Source organism: Seriola lalandi, unplaced genomic scaffold, assembly GCF_002814215.2.
Source record: "Seriola lalandi dorsalis isolate HSWRI2012SDOR001 ecotype SW California unplaced genomic scaffold, Sedor1 jcf7180002054616, whole genome shotgun sequence".
Classification (NCBI taxonomy): Eukaryota; Metazoa; Chordata; class Actinopteri; order Carangiformes; family Carangidae; genus Seriola; species Seriola lalandi.
In genome coordinates this window covers 1,023,478-1,034,529 of record NW_019525169.1, presented here as the reverse complement: position 1 = coordinate 1,034,529, position 11,052 = coordinate 1,023,478, and the positions used below count along the sequence as shown (strand labels likewise).

The window sequence follows — 11,052 nt, the reverse complement described above, 5'->3', positions numbered from 1 at the left end:
CTGATTCAACAGTCAAGTCAGGCAGGATGAAGCCAAAGTCACTTCCGGTTATGTGCTTTCAAAATAAAATTATTTAAAAAAATAACATTTACTACAATATCCTTTTTTAAATACCATGTACGTCAGTGAAAATAATATTACAATTTCTGATTAATTTAAGTTTTACTTACATTTTAAACACATCACTGTAGTCTATGCTGTAAATTTGGGTCCAGCTCATAATATATGCCATGCAGGAAAGTCATGGCATTGTACAGTCAAACCCCACTTGGAGGTTTTCATTGTTAGTCTATTACAATAATTAATTAAATATAATGTGGCTTAGTTTCACTGTGATCAATAGCAATAAATTATTTAAAGTCAAAATGAAAACCAAACTCAAGTGATCCAAATTAGTTACAAATATAGAACACTAAATATGTACTGTTTTATATTTGTAATTCATTTGCATCGCTAAAGTTTGGATAAGTATTTATCTCCATTAGTACCACAGATAACATATGTCATCACAGCCAACTGCATTTTGAAGTCACATAATTAGTTAAATAGAAATCTTGAGGTTCAGCGTTCATGGCCTGATAAAAAGTGACAATTACCTAGGCCTATTTTATTTCGACAGCAAAATCTCCCTTTTCCGGTATCATTCTTGCTGTCTGTAAACTACTTGATGCAGCTCTCCCTTTTCATGTCCTCACTTATGCGCTGTTTGGCCACAAGTCGTCAAATGTACAGGATTTGATGTGTGATCACTTCTGTGATAACGTATCAAACAGTTGCGCGTCGAAGCAGGCGAATAACCTATTTTATATGCTTCTGGCAAACGTTTTACTCCTTATATTTCCTGAACAATTAAGTGCGACTAAAGTCACCAAAAAGTCAATGTGAACAATGGTGGAAGTATTATGCAAAGGAATTTAAACCCCCTTATTACGTAAAAAAATGAACCAAATAAAAGCTCTCAACATTGGCAAAAACGTTTGATTGAACTTGTTCAGTTATTATTTTGAATTTTGTAAAATAAATAAATAATTTTCCACCAGTATTTCAAGACGCCTACCAAATAAAAAAATCACTACTGCGGCCACAAGCACTGGAATTAGATTACTAATATCAAAAGTACTAAAATTATTGTTGTTATTATTAATATTATGTAACATATAGTAGCCTATATAAAAACGGAACAGGCTGATATTGACTAGGTGGCAACAGAAGGGTGCTGCTGCATTCTTAACTTGCTCCTACCTCTATTTTTAACACATTGTGTGACTGTTTCAGCTTGTCCGGTGTGAAACAGCCACACTACTTGTCTTTGCTAAGGATGTGAGCGCTCAATATAGACATTACCTCAGAGGAGTCCATTACAACTGCAGCTGTAAAGTAAACATGATGAAAAATCTAAAATAGTATTAACTTAGACTTATGGTATGTGGTGGGCTGCCAATTTGAATTTCTAATGATTTTGGCACTCTCCTCCAGGAAAATATTAGCCTACAACATGGGACCTTTAGGTGATGTTTGTAAATAATACTCGTGACAATTTATCATAAGATAGATTATATGGATGAGAAATTAAATATTACGGAGAAATGATATTTTCCTTGAGAGAAGGCTAACTACAGTTCAGCATCAGACAGAAAGTTAAAAGAAGCAGTGAGAGACAGAAAAGAAAAAACATTATTTTTTCTATTTCTCTTGAGCCCGTGTCACATTGCAGCACAACAACCACCAGAGGGAATCCTACGACCTCATGTTTGACATATGTTGCATTCACGTACAATACCATATGTACACACACGGAGGCGACATTTAGCTTCAGAGAGAGAAATAAACGCCTCTCTGGAACAAATGCATTCAAGAAAAAAAAGACGTTGCTACAGCAGCTGTCGCAAGGTTGTGCACGGCATACAAATGAAGGCATTGATCGTTTCCTTCGTCCTACTGTTGTCTTTAGTAACCTGAACTGGTGCACTAACCTGCAGCTTGTGCAAGGTTGGCTCAACATCCCCCTGTTGCACCAACGTATATACTGTACATTTTCCTCATTTCCTCGTTCGAGAAATGAGAGCAATAGTCCTTTACATAATGATGACACTGAAAAGGAAATGACATATTTACCACAACAAAAACAAGATTCAGACGACAGGGCTGCAACAGAATGAGCTACTGATTAGACAACGTGGGAGGGGAAAAGGTGCAGTAATATAAACAGCATTTGCAGGTACAGTCACCACAATATGGGTCCCTTATTGTTAGACAATACTGTAGTGATATGATATGAATTTTAGAAAGCACAATAGGACCACAGAGGTTACTGTTAAAAAAGCACACTCACATACATTTGGAGCATTAAGAAAGGGCAATTAAATACCACACAATTATGCACGATGCCACATAAAAGTGAAACCTAAGGAGATAGAACAACAAAGAGCGATAAGGTAACCGAACTTATTTCTGAATACCACACAGACACACCATAAGTCACAATCAGCAAAAAAAAAAAGTATTGCGGGTAGCAATAATGTATGATGATTTGTCATTGTGGTTATTATTTGTGGAGGATGTATAACCACGAGGTCCGCAGTGCTCGACACCAGCCTGTTGTTGTTGTCATTCTGACTGCCCGCCTAAATCTACGCCTTCCTGCGGAGCATAATTTAATATAGCCACCAAATGTTGGTGTTTGTTTGGTTTTTGTTAAAAAGGGGTCTGCAGCGGATAAAGCTTAGCGACACTGGATCCATGTCAGTGGAACAAGCCATGCTGATGTCAGAGATTTTTCCTCTGCCCTCCACGGTGGGAGGATCTCTGTGCGTTGAGTCACGCAGCTGTCAAAGATAGCTGTCACCCAGTTTCAGGATCAAACACAGTCAATGAGAAAAGGGCTTTGAGTCGAAGGGACGCAGAGATCTCAGGTAACCCCCCCCCCCCTCAAGACTCCAAACAAGGACGACCAGAAGAGAGAAATAAAACCAAAAAAGGAGAAAAGAAACGAGTTTTGATGAATAAGGATTTTTCAAATATTCGGATACACACTGGGGATATCTGGAGGAAAGAAGAAAAACACTGCACTTACACACAAGACAATTTTCTTCTGCGCTTGACGAGGAAAAAGTGGGCATTTTCGGACGGATATGAAGACGAAAAAGGGTAGGTTGGATGCTTTTGAGACAAAATATGTCAAAATTAGTTTGGGTAAGCAGAGACAACGTATACAACGAGCATTAGAGCGATTTCCCTCATATGCAAACCATGCAGTCTATTGTTTCCTTTCCAGACATGACAGGGGGCTTTTTCTGCCATGTGCTGGCGCGATGTCAAAAGTCGATATAGCTAGCTTTGACTATCATTTGTGGTTTTTCATGATAGGTTTTATTCAAGTTTTGACACCATAACACACGACTGTGTAGCCATGTGTTGTTTTTCTTGTCACGGTGTAATTAGGCTAACTTTAAAGCTCACATAAAAACGTCAAATTGAATCAAACGACGCTTCCAGTGGGTTTGAAAAGAAGCTAATTTAAGTGACGAAAGCTACATTTGTATTGAAGTTTGCGAAAAGCGACGAAACAAGTAAAAGTTTGGCTACTATTGTGAGTTGGAGAGTTTGAAATGCTACATTTTTACAGCGTGCAAGCTTTAAAAATCGACATGTTGTATCTTCATAACCGTCTATCTCGGACAGAAACACCGTACGCACCTTTAAAGAGTATCTAAATCCAAATGTAGGCTAATGTTCATCCTGACCTCATTGTGGGAAGTTGCTGTTGCCTTGTTACATTCATGGACCTCGTGGTGCAGCGCGCACACACACAATAGAAAAGCCTTACAAGTTGTATAAACTTACAAAACCAGTGTCTTCATGGGGTTAAAACACTTTTTCTGGCCACTCTGTTGAACAGTGATATTTCGGAGGGACTGAAGTTAATGGCGAAGTCGCAGTTTGCGTGTAGAAACTTTTGAATTGCATACAAAGAACCACGCAGCCCCGGATTCTTTTGTTTAGTCTGGAGACGCTGATTTGCAACAGGTCTCCCCTCCCCCTTCTCCTCTCTCCAGCCTACGTAATTACCTCATCCTGTTGGCCGCTCAGACTTGGGAACTTTCTTATTCCTATCCCACTAGTTTGCCCCAGGGCAGACTGCATAGGGTTGTGCATTAAATATTCCCAGATTTTTGTTTCTGCATTATCTTAATGGCGCCTGGGCTGCCTGCATAATACCCTGCTGGTATTCATGTGTGAAGAAAAAAAAGTGATCTACCATCACATAAGCAACTGTAAAAATCAGTTTCTTTATTCTCCAGAGGAAGCTCAAATATCCATGTGTGGTGTCACTTAAACCATACTGTCTATGACATTTAATATCGTAATCAGCTGCAAACACACTAATGGCAGACAGACATCTGATCAAAGTACAGTTTATAAGCTGGGTTATTTTCCCTGGGCAACAGTCTTGACATTAAGAGAATTTCAAAGGCCCAAATCCTGTTTGATCAAGATTGACTTTGATTAGACTGAAAAAGCTGTATTAAAAAAGATAGCAACTCTGTAATCCTTGTAAACACTCGGCTTCTGTTCTTCAAAACAAAACCTCCCTTTATACAGTGATTGTTCTTGTGGTCAGCCTGGTCTACTCTACTTATCCAAGCATGTAAGGTGTGCTCTCAGTCTGTGCAGCAGACCTGGCTTGTATTTGTCTAGGCAGGTTTTATAACTGACACAGCATCAGACCAGCCTTTGTGACGTCGCCCCCTCCAACCCTCCCTCGCTCCCTCCTCCTCCCCCTCCTCCTCACTCCCTCCCTCTCTCGCTCCTTATATGAATCACATGGCTGAACTTGACAGCTTGCTTCTGACACATCAGCTGCCTGCCAGACAGCTTGCGTTTGGTAAACGGCTGCGGCAGAGTGCCTGGGTGACTGACAGCAGGGTGGCTGGCATAAGACGATAACATATTCTTCTTTGTCCTGTTCTCATACGCTTTCTTTTTCTCTCACTTGTGCTTGCTTGCGCAGGTTTGATGATGCTGTCGGGGAGTGAGACGGATGATGAGGACAGCGTGGACGCCCCCCTGGATCTGTCGTCCAGCACGGGGAGCAACGGGAAGAGGAAACGGCGAGGGAATCTGCCCAAAGAGTCAGTTCAGATCCTCAGGGACTGGTTGTACGAGCACCGTTACAACGCTTACCCCTCTGAACAGGAGAAAGCCCTCCTGTCCAAGCAGACTCAGCTCTCCACACTGCAGGTATGGACGCAGATATGACAGAAACGATAAGATTACTTAAGCCTTCACTAGCAGTAAATCCTTATAGTGTAAATAGACCACTGTAAAAAGTCAAGAGGAAGCAAGTGTCAGCTTGACTGAGTCATTTCCTGTCTAGATGGCAAACAAAACATGACACACAAACAGTGAATTGAAGGTCATCCAAACCAGCTTGATGTTGCAACATTAAAGTCTATGAGACAACGTGAGTAAACTCACTCCCTGTGTGCTGTGGGCTTGGCTGAGGCACTCGAACAGGAATTTCCCTCCCTCCAGCCCCTTTCCATCCCAGCTGTCTGGGAACAATGCAGAGTCATTTACATAGTTGGAACTACAAGGCTCCCAGAGCCAGTTACGACTAGCCTGGAGAACTGAGGGAAAAAAGAAGAAAGATGACCATGATTACTGCTGTGACAAAAGAGATTAGTTTCTATTGAAAACAATTTTAAATACAAGATTAAGAAGTCCAACCTAGGCTTTTGGATGAAAGTTAATGTTTAGCTTCTCATAGTTTGAGCTGTGATCATTAGTACAAATCTTAGAGGTCTGGTTTTTCATTTATGCACTGCTGAAATGATAAACAGGAAATGTTAATGGTGTGAAATACTGTACATTGTCTGTGGTGTGAAATCTCATCGTGTGATGGGTGGTGTTTACCCTTTCATCGTGATCCCTCTATTGAAAACACAGGTGCAAACTGCACCTGGGGACAAGTGTACCAGCAGATTTTCCTTTAAATTGCAAGGCAGAACATAAGTGAGCCATGTGATGCAGCTTTCTCACAGCACAGATTTTTGTTGTTGTCCTTTCCAGGTGTGCAACTGGTTCATTAATGCACGGCGGCGACTTCTCCCAGAGATGCTGAGGAAAGATGGCAAAGATCCCAACCAGTTTACCATATCGCGGAAAGGTAGCAAGGCTGGCGACAGCTTCTCTGACAGCTCCCAGTCCCCGAAACACAGCAGTCCTGCAGCCGGTACAGAGGAGAGCTACGACAAACGTGTTCTCCACCCCTCCAGCTTCGAACCTGCCATGCCTGGTGTCCTGAGGAAGGCAGTGTCCCCCTCCATACCCTCTCCGACCTCCACGTCCCCCTCTCCAGGGCTCATTCCCACCCGCCCCTCTGTCATCTGTCACACCACTGTCACCGCAGCAATGCAGGCCAGCCCGACAGCCTCCCACCCTTCTGTGCCAGGAATGAACTGCGACAGGGCAGCTGAGCTGTTGCAGTCTGCACAGACGCTGCTCAGGTGCCAGGAAGAAGGGCCAGGCATCCAGCCGCTCCCCACCACTACCACCATCCTCGGCAGCACCAGCATGGAGGGCAACCTGAGCCCCCGCAGCGGGCTGTTCAACACCCCTCCCCCCACCCCTCCAGACCTCACACAAGACTTCAGCGGCTTTCAGCTCCTGGTGGATGTGGCCCTCAAACGGGCTGCAGAGATGGAGCTGCAAGCCAAACAGCTGGTCTCCTAAAGGGAGTAAGTGACAGAAGAAGAAAAGGAGGCAATAGAGACTGACTTTGTGTCTCAACTATGGAACTCCTCTGAGTTCAGTGACTTGTCTGCACGCAACAGAGAACAAATCCACATGAAAGCCTGATCATTTCTATTTTTGGTATACCAATCAAATTGATGAGGATGTTTTTTTTATTGAAAAAAAAAAACTATTGAGGTGCCTTGGCTGTAAGTTTATTCATTTCATATACATGCTTATGTATCTACATGTGTATCTTATTTGCACACAGGGACCAAAAATGTTATCAGAGAAATGCTGCCTGTCTAACGTCTTTCCATTATACTGTATATCATTTTAGAGAACGGAGCAAAAGCTAGAATCAGCCCTCCTTCACAGACCAGTCAGACAGACTGGTTGCATTCACACACGTTTACTGTTTTACATTTCAAAGATCAGTTCATAATTGGTCTGCCTCGTTTGCACACTAAAGGCAGAGGAAGGTCATCTCAGTGTCTTAAACATACTTTGCTCTTGGCATCTATGACAAACTTATTCACTACTGTAGTAAATGTTATGTGTTTTCATGAGTATGAGTATAGTTTTGATTTGTAATTTACTTTTACTTTTAGGTATTTTAAAAGAAAAAAACTTCTATGCTTTTTTTTTTTTTTTTTTTTTTTTTTTTTTTTTTTTTTTACTCTTTCTCCCACCAAGGGATATTTCAGATGACCAATGTAGCAGGTTCTTAGTCTGAGCCTTCATCCCATCACTCAGCGATAACGACGGCCAGTGGACTGGAAAATTAAACACTACAGATGTCTTTTCTGCATTTGCTGTTTTACGACCTGACAAAGACAGCATTTTTTGAAATCACCAAAAAACATTTTCATGTATAATAGGACCATGTGTATAGTTAATGTGACATGATGCCCAATGATGTGATTTCTTTTCATACTGTGCAATGTTTGTGGCAAATAGGGGTCACATGGGATTCAAATAAAGTTTTGTTTTTCTACATCTAAGAATCAATCGTTTTTATTTTCCCTCATGCGGATCACTCAGATGACTTAAATCTAACAAGCATTTACATAGACTGTATTTTCATGAATCCCATCAAACTTTGTTGAAGATTACTGATTTATCCTGTAAGGATCAGAAGAGTGAATTGAGTCAGAATGTTCAGTAAATAAAGGGCGCGAGTACAGGAGGACAGAAATAGGTTGGCGTTCATGTCTTTCCACAGGCTACCGTTAGACATTCAGAAACATTCCTGTGTGTGTAAGAGAGGTTTACAACAGCTCCTGCCAATTAGCATAATCCTGCATAAATTAACACGGGCAAACAGCAGACGTCAACAGTTTCTTGCCAACAGGGTTTTATGTGTGTCTGTGTCTCAATAGAGTCAATGTAAGGCAGCTTGCAAGTGAGTATGCTGCCTCGTTCAAGGCTAGGCGGACAGCTGTTCCCTTCTGGTCCTGCTACAATCCTAAAGCTTCTCTATCGGTCTCAATAGGATTTGTTGTCTGTATTTGCTGAGGCAGCCACCCTTTCATTTATTACATGTTCTCTATAGCTCAAAACAAACTATTTTTCTGATTTAAGAGGAATAAAATCTTTTTTTTTTTTTATTTATTTAAAATTACTTCCAACAATTAATACGTGTACAAATGGGAGCAGAGGTGGAATGTAACTGAGTATTTTCATTTCATGCCACTTATACTTCTACTCTGATACATTTCAGGGGAAAATATTTTACATTTCACTCCAGTACATTTATTTCACAGCTATATATATATATATATAAAACATCAGCTGCCTCTTGACCAACTACAGCAATAAAATGCTACTTGAACATGAAGCACGTGTAATACTAAATGTATAACACGGATATATTTAGTAAATTTTGCTGTCATATTTTTAATTGAGTGATGTTTGTAAAGCAACTTTTACTTCTACTGCAGTATATCTACATTGTGGTATGGCTCCAAGAGAAAGGTCGTGAATGTTTCTTCTACCACAGGTTAGGACAGTTGCTTATCAAAAAGGTGATATCAATCGTCTGTGGCTGGAGCGTTGCCCCAGAAGGCTTGCCCCTGCAGGTTGCCCCTGCAGGCTTGCCCCTGCAGGCTTGCAACAAATGTTCAGAATGCATTTGGAGTTTTCCACCTTTTGTCAGATGTTGCCTGTCAAAAGTGACAGCTCTGGTGGTGGAGGTTGGGTCCAATGAGGAGGATGTAATCACTAATAAGGGTTTAAACAGACTTCCTGGCGCTCAGTGGGCAGTTTTGGCCCACCATGGTAGGCCATGTGAAGGGTACACTGACCCAGGGACCCAGGGCCAGGCCTTATACAAAGCTGAAACCTACCTCTGCAACCCCCTCTTTCACCCCCCACCCACCCCTGAACTCTGGCCACTGAGGTCAGCATGCCTCCCCTCAGCACGACTGATGTGTGAATGACAAATCACCAGAAGCTGCACGTACAGGAGCGTCGAGGCCAAGCCAAGGCCAGAAATGCTGTCTAATTATGGGGACCCGCCCCTGCGGAAGGGAAATGCCCTAAAAACACACCATGCTGGCCTTGTAATCTGTTTAATTACATTCCGATTGAAAACACATGTGGAGACAAGAAAGAAATGAACACAACAAGATTATGGCAATGATATTTTTTTAATGCTGATAAGAGCTCATACACGTGCCATAACATCAACAGTGTAATAACATTAATTACAAAATGTATATCTGCTTAATATGTTATTTGATCAGGTTTTTTAAGCTTACATTTACATAGGGAAACATTCATTTATGTACAAATGTTTATTTGAATGTTTTTCTCTTAATATAACTACATCACAAGCTTCAGAATTGCCAGGATTGCTGGAGTGTCTTTTGAGTTTAGCAATTTACCACAATCCAACATTCTGGTTTCTAACTCCCTGCTATACCAGGAGTATTATATTGATATGTTAATATAATAAACATAAATAAGAAGTCAATCATTTGACAGACAGTTTAATTCAAATACAAGTTCCAAAGTAAAAAAAATCTAAAATTAGCTTCATCTACATAAAATGGCATTAAGTTTGAACTATTGTTACTTTTATGCACCTTCCCTAAAATTTATATCGACCAACGAAAGGAAATACAAATCATACTGTACGGTTTACTTCATCACTTGAGTTCCTTCACAAACAAACGCCTCTCAATGAAATCTTCAGGTAGCGTTCAATAGGGACAAATAGCAGGAATATAGCTTTACCTATTGTTGTCCAATGGCACAAAAGTGTCAGATCAATAAAAAGAATTGGACTAACACACCCTATTCTGTAATCTAAACAAGTATGTGATGGTAAACCAGCTCAGGATTGTCTCCATAGTCAAGCAGCAGACAGAAAATACCTTGTTTCACTGAAGTAAGTAGGGCTGAGATGTCCAACAGGAACATCATTCAAAAGATGGCATGGACACTAGTTCCTTTATTTAAGAACATGGCCTATCTTGGTGACTGGGGTTATATACAGTGAGAGACAAAGCCATGGGTCGCATACAGTCACATGAAGTCAGTCACACTCACTCTCTCCCTCCCTCCCTCAGTCACACACACGCACACACACAGACACACTTCTTCCCCTGAGACTGCTGTTGTGCTCAACTATCATATTAGAAATTAAGGCTGATCACTGAAACAGAAAAGACAAAAAAAGGTGCCTGTCATGCTAAACAAACATAAAACATAAACACAGTATAAGGGCCTTGTTGTCAGTGCATAATAATAATCACAATGTCAATAAACAGTCATTGTTCTTCTAATCAATAAATTAAACATGAATACAAAATATTAGAAATTGGATTTTTTTTGTATGACCTTCAAATAATTTCTTCATTTGGAGGCAGAGATAGTGCACACACAGTGAGGAGAAAATAGTCCCTTTTCAGTCCATTAGTCTCAATACTGTCAATAAACCTCTCTTGTCTAAAAATGACATAATAAAATAGAGTACAACTACCAGTATTGTACCAAATATCAGTATTTTAGCTTAGTCTGTAACACCGAAGAGCTTGAATGCAACATGAGAAAGGATTAAACCTGTTAAAAAAAAAAAAAAAAGACAAAAGTATCGGTTACCTTGTGTCAGCATGCAAGTCATGTTATTATATGTCCTTTATACAAACACGTTTTGCTCAATTTCAAATGAAACAAGATGGGTGGTGTGTTTACAGGTTGTTGATACTGCTACCTTAATAATCAGTTACAACTGGGACCGTCCAGCCCCAGAAAAATAGGAAGCACTTCTTGAAATGAACATCTGAATCAAAACACACATAGACGCACACA

The 11,052-nt window shown here is 40.6% G+C and overlaps 1 protein-coding gene across 1 annotated transcript; it reads left to right on the top strand.

Annotated features, from left to right (window-relative positions):
- The first annotated feature begins 2,836 nt into the window (after positions 1-2,836).
- Positions 2,837-7,734, top strand: tgif1 (TGFB-induced factor homeobox 1). The gene is made up of 3 exons (XM_023419996.2): positions 2,837-3,147; positions 5,012-5,241; positions 6,073-7,734. Exons 1-3 carry the CDS (start codon positions 3,132-3,134, stop codon positions 6,733-6,735), a joined length of 909 nt encoding a protein of 302 aa, XP_023275764.1. The 5' UTR covers positions 2,837-3,131; the 3' UTR covers positions 6,736-7,734.
- Positions 7,735-11,052: the final 3,318 nt, after the last annotated feature.

What these genes read in the sequence shown, in the direction of transcription:
- tgif1 (XM_023419996.2), top strand. An exon ending in CTCAGCTCTCCACACTGCAG is followed by an intron (nt 5,242 to 6,072) that starts GTATGGACGCAG and finishes TGTCCTTTCCAG; the next exon opens with GTGTGCAACTGGTTCATTAA.